Here is a 12821-nt window from a genome sequence, read left to right as displayed (position 1 = left end):
TTTAAAACAAAGTTGAAGTAAAATAGCGTCTTTCGAAGGAAGAAGAAGGTGCTATCTGTCGACTGGTATTTGAAAAGGCAATAAAGTCCCACAGTGAGGAACGAATTTTACGAGTTTCAGTTTAATAGCGCTCTGTCTGGAAGCATTATAATTTATCGAACAGGAAACGTTCACTATTTCCAAACGGAATCGTTAAAAATTTAATTATCTCTGATTTCCTAACTGCGTCAGCTTAGATTGAGTAACTGCTTGTAAACTTCGAGGAAAATTGCTTTCAGCGACTGTTGACAATTTGTACGAGCAAATAAGTTATTTATTTTGCCAATTTTCCTCCAATAATTTGAGAAAACAATTATATATAAAATAGAGTGCAAGAAAAAGAGAAATGGTCTTAAGATTTTGACTATTTTTGGCATTTAATGGAGAACAACCCTTAATCCAATCTCACAACCATAAATCTCTCAATTTCTCACAAAAAAACTTTCATTGCAATTTAAAAAACCCCAAAAACAAGAGATCCAAGCCTGGTCCACCATATTTAAGTGCTCTACGAAGCGTATACGCGCCAGTTTCCGCGCGATTCGAAGCGTTGCAAGCTTACAAAGCTCGTACTTACAAAGTTGACGCTAGAAAAGTACTTCCTTGCGATTCTACAGTCCCTCTGAAAGCTAATTCTCAGAAAACTCGCTCTTCTCACACTGCATTTCCTTAAAAACCTCGTAATTACTCTAAAGAACCTCGTCAACCCCCAAAACCTGCACCCCAATAACTAAAAACCCCCTTTTCCAATCCACTAACAACTACAACCCTTGATCCAACCTCGCAACCATAAATCTCTCAATTCTTCACGAGAAAACCTTCATTTCAATCTAAAATGCCCCAAAAACAAAAGATCCAAGCCTCATCCGCCATATTTAAGTGCTCCACGAAGCGTGCACGCGCCAGTTTCCGCGCGATTCGAAGCGTTGGACGCTCTTCGCCTCCCTCAGGAACGATTTAGCCGTTTTTCGCCTGGCACTTTTGGCCCTTGCGTGGTTTTTTTCGTTTCTTTTCCCTTCGTTTTTTATTCTCGCGCGCGGGAACTTTCGGAGGACTGTCGGAATAAATCATTTGCGCGCGCGCGCGCGCGAGCGCAAAGTGCCTGGGGGCGGCATCCGTGCATCGCGCTCTGCATTCGCTGCCACACGCGGCATTAATTATGTATTCAATAAATTTTAAACGCATCGAAATGAATTCAAATTGCAGATTAATATTAAACGGCCCCGGCTAATTGGCCGGGCAATTATGCGTCGTTAATTAAACATTAGAAGCCGGGGTTGGCCTCCGCGCGACCTTCTCGCCACGTAATCGCCATCTGGCGAACGCTTAGCCACCCTCGAAGGGCGAGAACTCGTCGAAATTAAGGGTAAATGGTCCAAAAACTATTTTATCGACTCCCAATTTCAACTGTAAAGGCGTAGAAAGCTTGCATTAGTGTTGTTGTAGGCGTTCAGAAAGTTTATGCTTAGAAATCTTGCGCTTTTGACACTGTAAATGCTCAGAAAGCTTGAACAAATGATATTTTAGACGCTTAGACACCCTCGAAGCACTTGTTCGCGAGCAATGCCAGCTGAGAAAGGGCAATTACCCTCGAAATTAAGGGTAAATGGTCCAAAATCTATTTTATCGACCCCCAATTTCACTTGAATTCTGATATTGCATATTTGAGAGCTTTTGCAATAAGATTGGAATTAAAATAGATTAAAAATTTATGCTTGTGGTACTGTAAAAGCTTAGAAAACTTGCGGTTGTGACGTTGTAGAAGCTTAGAGAACTCATGCTTGTGATATTGTAGGTGCTCAGGAAGTTTAAGCTTAGAAATCTTGCACTTTTGACACTGTAAGTGCATAGAAAGCTCACTTTTGTGATTCTATAGACGCTCAGAAAGCTCATGCTCAGAAAACTTAAACTTGTTATACTGTAAAAGCTCAAAAACCTTGCATTTAGAAAGTTTGCGCTTGAAAAACTCACTCTTGTGACACTGCAGAAGCTTAGAAATCTTCTGACACTGTAAACACTTAAAAATCTCGAGCTTTTCGACATATATCAAAGACAGAAAGGAGAAATGACTGTAAACTGGAGGGACAAGCTTCGTCACGAATACTCTGATGATGGCAAAAATTCGTACAACTTTATTATTCACAGCAATGGAGAAGGAGACAACTGTGGTTCTAGAAAAAAGAACGATCTTTTAATTACATTCACCTACGAACCGACACGACGATATACGCGAGTCGCAAATGTTACGCACACAACAACGAGGAGCTCGACGCATGCTCGAACCCCAGCAGCTTTGCGGTTCTGCTGTCAATTGGGTTTCAAAAAAACGCCCACGTATGTCATACGCTTGATATGTCGCAAGATTGGAGAACGCGGAGGCGTCTGAGAGCAGTTCGCACGAAAATAAAGCAAGAAAACTGCACTTTGTACTCTGCGATCCGTTGATTCGACCTGCGATCCGCGAAACCGCGTTCTCTCGCACCCGAAAATGGTCAGACATGACACTGTCGCGTGACTGCTTGAGCGACCATCGAGCACGCGTTGCAGCGTGACGACTCTTTCAAATGAATCTCGCATCGATCCAGTTTCGAGTCACGAACACCCACGTTTCCTATTTACAATAACGAGAAAATCGAACGCAAGTGGGAAGGACTTCAGGTGGAGGATCGATTCGCCGCCATTTTCTGTCCATCGACAGCGCGAATTAAGGTCGAGTAGCTCTTAAAAATAGCTGAGGAGATCGTGGACAGGTGTGAAACACTCCTGCAAAGTCTGGCCTGTAAGATACGTCTGCTTATGCCACTTAACGCTACGCCTAATTAACGCTACCGCCAATCCTGCTCTCTCCTTATCTCTTATCGATTAACATACATCGGTTCTTATTACTGACTACGCGAGACTTCGCTTGGGTAGCTGCGAAACGCTAAAAAACCGCTCGTAAAAGTCTCAATTCTAACCTTAAATTATCAATAATCGTATGTACAAGTTCGTTTCTATCGTTAATGAGTCGATAGTCACAGGAAAAGCTGCTATTTCCGGTCCAAACGGACGATCCACCTCGATCTCACCAAGATCTACGCGATCTTTAATGGATAACATCGAGTTTATCGCGAGATCTCTGCTTTATCGACGATGGTACGACAGGGATCCGCCAATATCTGTTACCGACACGGAATTTTTTCGACGACCATCGTCGAGTTAAAGTGCTCTCCTCCAACGATTCAGGTCGCACGCCACTTGGTCGACTTCGCATCCTGCTCGACAGGATTAGAGCGGCGTTTCCTCCTCTTGCAGTTACCTGGGCGTCGGAGGAGGAGGTGGCGGTCATACTGCGCTGCCTGTGTAGAAACCTGTCTTGCCAGCCAATCCACTGCCTCGTTTCCTCTTCTCGCACTCGAGCGTGCTGAAAGTGTTCTGAGCGATCTGAGACTTCCTCTTCGGGTTCTGCAACGTCATGCTCCTCTGACTGGAGTTCGAGCTCGAGCTGGTGCCTGGCTCTGACACCCTGAGGATCCCTGAGTGTATCGTGCCAAAGTTCTGATAGATATACTGCGACTGAATCGCTGAGACAGACGTGTTTTGGTTCTTCAAAGTGATTGGCACTGTTTGCCCTGCCAAACTGTTGTACCTCGTGTCGTAACCGAACGGAGTGTCCAGCAGGGACTCTGTTTTCTCTGCGAACCCGCTCAGTCTCGAGTCGAGGAGACCTTCCTTATCTGTAAACCCACTTAGCCTCGAGTCTACGACATTTTGCTCTGTGGTTCTTGGAGAGAACTCTGTGTAACGCGGTTCTTGTCCAACTGTGTGCTCTTTGCTCTCAGTAAACGCGATCATGTTCTGTCGAGAGTCAGAGAGGATCCTGGAGTCGATCAATCCTTCCTTATCAGCGAATCCACTCAGTCGAGAGTCGATAACGCTGGCTTCTGACTTGTCGACGAAGGTGTACCTTGGATCAGTCGTTTTTGAGTCTGGATACGCTGGAAGAACGTGAGAGAGGTCTGCTTTATCGACGTAGCTGATCGCCTGCGGGTTCGAGGCGCAGATGTCCGGTGCTGATTTGCACAACAGAGACGTGCCCTCTTCAGGAGCTCTTTGGGACGCTGAAAGATCGATCGATTTAGAATAATCGGCCCGTTCGACGCGGTTTTAAGAGACGAGTGGCATTACTTTTCGAGGGCTGTCCAAATCCTCGAACCTGTGGAGGGCCAGGAGACTTCTGGTGGGCTCTGACCAGGTACTCTGAACTCAGCCCTCTCTGCTCTCTCAGTTTCCTCTCTGCGCCTGGCACCATCACTCTCACCTGCAAAAATGAAGATATTCTAGTCTCTTGCCGTTAAAACAACAAAGAACTGGTCGTACCATTTCCTCGACGGTTGAGAAACGAGCCATGTAGCCAGACATGGTCAAAACTGCAGCCACTTCTGCCAAGATCAGTGCCAATCCTGACAGTTGAAGGCACCAACCGTACTGGTACTGTGGCAGACCGTTGTCGTCAGTTTGCATGCTCGATGTGGAGGGCAGGCTGTATTTTCCTGGCAGTTCCAACGATGCGTCTGACAAAGCAGACGCTAAGACTATCAGGCCACCCCCTAACGATAGCCCTGCAACGCAAATGAAATTATTACTTGGCGAGCTTCCTAATGTCGCCGTTATTTATGGTCCACCCAGTGGAAGCAGTGATTTATCGAGGCAGGGGCCAACTTTGGGCTGCCTCTTTCGTGTCTGAACATTAAATCGACCTGCTCCAAGCGATTCTTCGAGGTTAATGCTTCTTGGGAGTCCATAAAGGGGTGGAGGGGATTCTACTGAGCCATCTTGCGGAGTTTTAAGCCACCATTTTATTATTATTCGATCGCTCAGAGCTTTTTAAGTCCCACAACAGACTATTTCTATTGCTTTTGTGTAATTGCGATGACTTATTGCTGTAATGCCAAGAGTATGGAGCTGTTACAAGTTCTGAGAAGTCGTTTTTTCAATTAATATTCGTGGGATATTTTTCGATACAGTCGTGCATTTCTGACACACCAAGAACTCTTTGATAAAATACCCTCTGTTAGTTTTATTTTTGGCTGAAAATGAACTGTTCTTGGGATATTTGAAAAGTGATTGGGGTATATTTATGAAGACCTCGTTTGGGTTCGAAATTTTTCAAAAATCCTGCCAAGCTCGACCTCGTTTCTTTTCTGAAGCTAGCCTTATTTTTCCTTCGACGAGATGGCCCATCTGCCCCCGTTCGCCTCTTTTATCCGCCACGTGGACAAAGCGAGCCGCGCGAAAATTTGCATACGCGTAAAAGCGACGCTCTGTCGTCTTCGCCACGGTCGATTCAATCCCAGCTGTTATGGCGGACTAAGCCCTTTCATTATTACGTTCTTAACGACTCACGTCGACCTCGATGCGAGTCGACTTTTTTCTGAGACCTCGTCTTCTTTCAGCCATCTTTTAAGGTCCCTTTCAACGTTATTCTCGAAGCAATCTGCTGGAAAATTTCTGTACTGAGACACATTTTGCATTTAATTTATTTGAAAATTAATGTTAATTTTGAAAAATTAAAATGTGAGAATTTTTTAAAAATTTCGTATTTTCAAAGGGATCAGTAATTTCTTTTTTCAAGGTTGAATTTCAATAATTGATTGCCACTTGGATTAGTTAAATAGAGCAGACTGAAAACGCAGTCGAATTTCAATTAACGTAGCTCGTTTCGATTCTGGCCACGCGTTTCGAAACGCAGCTAATTTTTCGAGAATCAATGAGATTTGCATTTCGAGACGTGGTTGCAATTTTTAAGCAGCGTTCGAGCAATTTTTTATTAGAAAAGGAAAGCAGCAAAAATCGAACGCGTATTTCTGCTGAGACAACGCGGAACAAAACCTGCGAACGTATCGACGAATCGAATTTCTATGCTCAGAGTGGTTTAATTAGCGCCGCGGCTTATCAGCCGCCCCCAACCCCGCCTCGATTTCATTTGCGAGCGCGCAGCGCCCCCAAAAGCTGTTTATCAATTAGCTCTAGTTACTCGATGCGACCCAATTACGCGTTCTTCGTCTCTGCGCGTCCAAAGAAATCCGACAGATCTCTAATGAGCTTCAATTTTCTTTGAAAAAATTTTTTATGTGTACACAATGCACTAAAAAATATTGTAAAATGAATTTCTCAATCCTGAACTCCTCTGTTATTAATAAAAAAAATGTTTACTAAATAAAAAAATGTCAGAGTGATGGACTCGAGTGTACAACAATGAAGTTGCGACGGATGAGCAATTCGAAAACGCTTACAGAAGAAACGAAAGTAGTTAGATGTTAGTCGAGAAGCGGAAGTTGGTCTCTCGAGTCATTTCTTCAGAAATATCGCCGTTGTCGTGCATAAAACAGGGAAATAAGATTCCCACGGGTGCTCGCGAAACTTCTGATTACGTTGGATCTTATTTCCGCTGGAGCAAATGATTTTCTTCCAAGGGACAACATCGAGCAGTGCTTCTCGAGTGTTGCGAGCTCCTTCGTCTAATATTTATGTACTTTCGTCGCGTTCGAGTGGAATTTTGTTGCACTTGTTGCTTCAAAAATCAAAAAATTAGTCATAGTTAATTGTCTCAGGGTTCTTTGAGATTAAAGTATTTGGAGAAAAGTAATTTAATTTAAGGTTTTGGGAGAAATGAAGGTTTTGCTTTGAGTAATAAGAATAGAAAGCTTTAAATATCTCGTAGAATAATTTTTGACGCCATATTGGATGTATCTCCACAATTAATTGCACAAAATAATGATAAAATTGCAAATTTACAGATCACATTAAGTACTCAGCATACAAGATTGCAATAAAGTTACAAAAAAAATAAAAAAGAGAGCAAGAATCTCTTCAGTTGCATCCATGGATGACGCCATATTGCACAAACCACCCCAACAAACACAATTCTTGAAATTAAACCAATATTACCCAAAACAAAACTAACATTTGAACTTCGCAAGAAAACATTAAGTATGAGGTGTTCAAAATTTGCCAAAATCATCCCTTAATCACCCAGCACCCACAAAACCATCATCCCTCGCGGAATTTGCCAGCAGCGACCAAAACGCGGATTCATCGTACGTCCAACAGGAGAAGTACGAGGCATCCGGTTATATAATTCTTGTCCGCGTGCACGGCCAGAGGGCATCCACCCGGAATTTAATATTAATACGAGCAGGGGTGGCTCGTCGGGGGTTGCGAGCCTCCTCGAATTTCGAGAATACCGCGATATCGAGTGACCGATCCAATTTCCACGACGACGACGACGACCGTGGCTGCGGATCGGTTTAGAGGGCGCGCTGCACCCTCGAGGAATGCGACTGCCACCCCTTCAACCCTCTTCCAGGGGAGGTTTCGAGGTTCTTATGCTCGATGGACAAGGTCTTGGGTGAGTTGCTTTGGATTTGGAGGCAGTTGTTGGAGTTTGGGGTGGGTGGGATATTGTGGAAGGGTTGTAGAGTGGAATTCTGGTATTGAAGGGTTGATTGTTGTTAGTTTTAGAGGAATGTTCCTTCTGAAAGTTTATTTTTCTTTATTATGATGGTCTGCAAGTAGTTCTTTAATTTGTTAAGAATTGATGGTAAAAAGGTATTAAAAGGGTTGAAAAGTGGAATTGTGGGGTAGAAGGCTTGCTTATTATTGCTCTAAGATGAATCTTTCTTCTAAAACTCTATTTATTTGACAGTGAAGGTTTCCAAAATCTTATTTTTCTAATTTGCAAAGAAAATGAGTGCTAAATCAAAATATTGAAATTAAGGGATGCAAATTCTAGAACAGAAAGGTAGAATATTTCTCCTAAAATATTAATATCACTGAAATTTCAACTCCTCACCATAAAACCCCGCTTAAAAAGAAAAACAAATACAGTATTTTCACAACTACTCCACTAAAAAAATCCCAAAAACCCTGTCCAACACTTTCAAAAAAAAAAAATGAAATTACCCTAAAGAATTCAAAAGACCAGAGTACCAGTCTACAAATATGCGTGAACCAACGACCAGCGCAGCTCGAAAGAGGGTAAATAGGAAGATCGAAGAGCAGAGACAAAGTAGGGGTGCAACGATAATCAGAAACAGGGGGTGTGCGAGGCGAGGGTGCAACCGAGACGCTCCACGGGGCGTGATATGTTGCGACCGAGTCAAGTTATTTAATCCTGTCGGCGTAAAGCATCGCTGGCACGCTCGAAATTTATGCTCGAAACCGTGCTGGAATACTCGACGGGGTGTATGGTTGCCCGAAATATTCGCCAGCGTCCAAGCATCCCCCTCTCTGATCCGAATCGTTAACCGAACGACTCTTAAACGAGCTTTGGACGAGCCTTCTTCCACTCCAGAAGCGTTCTCGACTCACGTTTTCATACACCACTTTCATTTGTGAGTATAAATACCAATGGACCACTGTGTATATAGAAACTTGGCCAATATGGTCAAGAAACAGCTTTGTAAAATATTAAAACAGTCTGAGAAACATTAATGAACTTGTTCACCAAAATGAAGGTTTGGCTACGAGCGTGCGAATTTTAGTTGAGGATCTGAAATATTAATGGAGCACTGTGTATATAGAAACGTGGTCAATATGACGAAAAAACAGTGTCGTAAAATAGTAAAAATTCTGAGAAACGCTAATGAACGTATTCACCAAGATGGAGGCTTGAGAATTTCACAAAACTCTATTTATACAGAGTAAAAATAATTCTAAAAAATGTATAATAAATTTTATGGCCCTCATTACTGTCTCATTTGAACGTTAATAGTATCCAACGTAATTACTATAAAATATATTCACCTAAAGCTATACAATTTTCCATTAATTCGTTTTGAAACTGTCGGTAATATGGATTAAATTTGACGAAACTTTGGAGAGCCATTACTCCCGCGTTTCAAACGATATTTTAACGAATCTGGGCTTGTAGGCGGCGCTGATCCTTCCCCTCTAAAACGCTTTTTGTTTCACGTCGATAGCACTTCCGGTTCCGGAGATATCGTCGTGTGAAGACAATGGTAATTTTTAATAGTTTTCTATCGCTGTCCTTGTCGCACTCTCGGAAGTCTCACTCGCACGTTCAGCGATGTCTTATCTAAGCGATCAGCTGTGCGCTAACGAGTTACGTAATATGTTACATCACTAATTATTATGCAATACTAAGAAGGGGTGGGGGTCCCTGCTGGCCGCGCAGACCGCTCGATCTTTAAACGCTCATATCTCAGGAACCGTTTGAGATATCAAGATGAAACAAAGCGCGCTATAATCTGTATACTTCCTGCAATCTTTTGAGCCATTGTTTGTACAAATATTCGCATGCTTTCTGGGTGTAATCTTCGATGAAAGTTTACTATTGCTATTATTGAGAGATGTAAGAACGTTTAAGAGTTGGTTACTGAATTTGAAGTATAATACAGACTTTCTCTGGTTCTTAATGTTAATTGGTAGACTTCTGAGGTCAACTTTGTTCAGTTTTTCTTCTTTTAAATTGTGGGTATTTATTTTATTCTGATGCTGTTTATAGTTATTAAAGGGTGACTACGAGCACATGCATTTCACTTGAAGATCTGTGACCAAACTTCTACAATTACTACAATAAAAGTACACAATCAATACAATTTAAACACGATTATTCGTCATTTTTACTTATATCCAGTGTACCAAAAAGAAGAACTTACTTTCTACAAGAATTTGTAGCTGAAATTTCAGTTGAGAAGCCAAATCGTTCTCCATGATTGCAGAGCAGTGTCCCATTAGTGCTGGATGGGACCTAAAAAGGCGTTTGGATAACGAGAAACCACGCTCGGTTCTGGAATGTTATCTGGGACATCTTTGAGCGTCCCTGGCTCGATGTTGCCACCGCCTGAATACAAATTGCACAGCCGATGCACTGGCCATCGTACAAATCTACCCGTCAATACCGCAATCCTATCTGGAATTAATTCCTGGGGATCTATGATAAATTGGGACACGCTCGAGGTGTCGGATAAATCATGCTGCCTCTCCTGCGAGCTTTCACAGCATCGACTATCGATTTTTCTTTCGATACGCCAACCAAAGCACGCTGCGAAGGTGTCAACGCGAAATTATTGACTGAGTGGCTTCTTTCGGTACAGAACTCTGTCTGTGGATGCGAAATAATGTGGTAATTATTGCTAGCTTAATTATTTTGGGCGCTACAATGTTGTTGGACTTGATTAAATACATTTAGAGAAGTTTTAAGGAGGATGCACGCTGTTGGGATGCTTGAACCGCCCTCCATTTTGGTCCACGCGTGGCTCTAACCTTACTTTCACTCCTCGCCTCAAAAAATTCCATTTCTCTGCTTAAAAAAATTGAAATTTCACAATTTATCTCCAGAATGGACACTATTTGGATTAAACACACTTTCTTCTGCTTCAAAGCTTCAGAATTTTTTTGAGGTGGAGTCATTGTTTTCTTAATTAGATACTTGTTCTTGGTTTGACTTGTTTGCTTTCCAATTCTGAGCCAGTCTGTTCGATTTGACGAGATTGAACGAGGAGTCAGCGATCGTGGAAAGTGAGGCAGATCCGTGAAAGCGATCGATGCTCGACGAGAAAGTGGACGCTCGTGGTAGTCGCGCTCGAGAGAGAAAAGTTTCATCTAACGACGTCGTTATTATAACGGGAAATGTACTTCCCAGTGCTACTCGACGACACACTCGACGTTACAACTCTCGACTCGCGAGAATAGCCGCCCGTTGGAGAGGAAAGACCTAGATTCTTGGGGGAAAGGCTCGCTGAGGGATTCATGGACATTTAGACGTTCCATCGCGACGCGTTATTGGTGACAGTGTTTCGAAATTATTCTCCTTTTGTCAACAACAAAGTACAATCACAAAATTCATTTAAATATTCTTCATAAATGATCAAACTTCATTTTTTTTTAAATAAACTAAGTTAAATTTTGTGTGATATTAACGGAAAAAAATTGAAAAATAATAAGAACGATAATTGAGAAAAGATATCATAAGCAAAATGTGGTCTTTGGTAGCAGAAAAAGCCATTGAAATTGCTCGACGATGGTTGTCCAGGTCGAGTCGATGCTCGAACGGAAATCGCCACGGAGACGGAAGTCAGATCGCGATCGAAGCGCCTGAATCAGCTAGCGTTGGAGAGGGAATTGTTTCCGATCGAGTTAAGAGCGATTCGACTCTGATTTATGAAAATTATAGCCAGCCTGCGCCCAAGTTTCCGAATTAATATGTAACTGCACTAATGAAGTGCAAATTTAATGTGCCTCCGGGACAAACAGCTACACGCCACGCTAATTAATGCTAATAATTAACGCGGAGGAATTATTCCGCGTGTTCGACGGGGATCTGAGTTTTCTCATGGGGTTTAGACTGTAAATCGTAGAAACGTCAACTAATTAATTTTACTTGAGCCTCAATGCACCAACATTTTCATTATTTGTTACAATAATTGCAAAATTTCGACTCAGTCTTATGAATTTTTCAATAAGAAATTTCTTAAACAAATTTGCAGATAATATTTTGCATCGAATTGAAAATTTCAAAGTCAAACGCATTTTAAATCCTGCAAATTTATAGTTGCACCCAATAAATTAAATACTATAAAAAAAAATTAGAGAATTCAAGGCTTAATTCAGAGATTCATGAAAAATCTTCAAGTAAAAACTCGAATTAATTATTGAACCTGCAATAAACTGGCTAAAAAGATGGCGAAGCCATAAATGCAGCGAATCTAAACGACAGCAGCGTCGCAGTTGGGATTTTTGGGAACCGCGTGGGACGATCGAGCGATTTCAATTAAAATTCTGTGCGCGAACGCAATATCGGGGCTGGGATCGTGATTATGAAAGTAATCGTATCATAGAGACGCGGTTGAAATTGCTGTAGTAGCACATCGGACGTGGCCAGCGACCAATCGCGTTCGTTAAACCCTGACGTTCATTAAGCCGCCATAGATGTTTGGTTAATTTGCAGCCGCACGTTTCCGGCGCAAATTAGCCGATCCGAGCAGTAGTCGACCGTCTACGCTGATTACATTTAATTCCCCGCGAAATTTTTCACCCACTCGTCGACACGTTAATTATTAATCGCACGGTTAATTAAAATGTCTGCAACGTGAACATAAAACGGTTAAAATTATTCCAAAAACGATTGTGTCACTTCAAAACCCTTTCAGTACCTCAAAATCGTAAAAAATCGAATTTCATTAAGGACATTCCACTTCGTTTGACTGATTTTCAAAAGCAGCGTACACAAAACTCTCTTTATGCACAGCAAAAATAATTCTAAAAAATGTATAACAAATTTTATGGCCCTCATTACTGTCTCATTTGAACGTTAATAGTATCCAACGTAATTACTATAAAATATATTCACCTAAAGCTATACAATTTTCCATTAATTCGTTTTGAAACTGTCGGTAATATGGATTAAATTTGACGAAACTTTGGAGAGCCATTACTCCCACGTTTCAAACGATATTTTAACGAATCTGGACTTGTAGGCGGCGCTGATCCTTCCCCTGTAAAATGCTTTTTGTTTCACGTCGATAGCACTTCCGGTTCCGGAGATATCGTCGTGTGAAGACAATGGTAATTTTTAATAGTTTTCTATCGCTGTCCTTGTCGCACTCTCGGAAGTCTCACTCGCACGTTCAGCGATGTCTTATCTAAGCGATCAGCTGTGCGCTAACGAGTTACGTAATATGTTACATCACTAATTATTATGCAACACTAAGAAGGGGTGGGGGGTCACTGCAGGGCGCGCAGACCGCTCGATCTTTAAATGCTCATATCTCAGGAAC

The 12821-nt window shown here is 42.0% G+C and overlaps 2 protein-coding genes across 2 annotated transcripts in view; one reads left to right on the top strand and one right to left on the bottom strand.

The window, feature by feature from the left end:
- The window catches only part of LOC143431826 (facilitated trehalose transporter Tret1-like), a 352198-nt gene that overhangs the window by 78414 nt on the left and 260963 nt on the right, over positions 1 to 12821 (top strand). The gene's annotated exons all lie outside the window — the stretch shown is intronic.
- The window catches only part of LOC143431732 (uncharacterized), a 61759-nt gene continuing 52183 nt past the window's right edge, over positions 3246 to 12821 (bottom strand). The window contains exons 4-6 of the mRNA XM_076908676.1: positions 4399 to 4640; positions 4207 to 4339; positions 3246 to 4139 (exon numbers count right to left, since the gene is read on the bottom strand). Of these exons, the coding sequence (XP_076764791.1) occupies positions 3364 to 4139; positions 4207 to 4339; positions 4399 to 4640 (1151 nt within the window). The 3' untranslated portion in view covers positions 3246 to 3363. The remainder of the gene's footprint in view (positions 4140 to 4206; positions 4340 to 4398; positions 4641 to 12821) is intronic.

The sequence above is a fragment of the Xylocopa sonorina genome, unplaced genomic scaffold (genome assembly GCF_050948175.1).
Source record: "Xylocopa sonorina isolate GNS202 unplaced genomic scaffold, iyXylSono1_principal scaffold0014, whole genome shotgun sequence".
NCBI classification, from domain to species: domain Eukaryota; kingdom Metazoa; phylum Arthropoda; class Insecta; order Hymenoptera; family Apidae; genus Xylocopa; species Xylocopa sonorina.
This window is presented reverse-complemented; position numbering and strand designations above follow the sequence as displayed.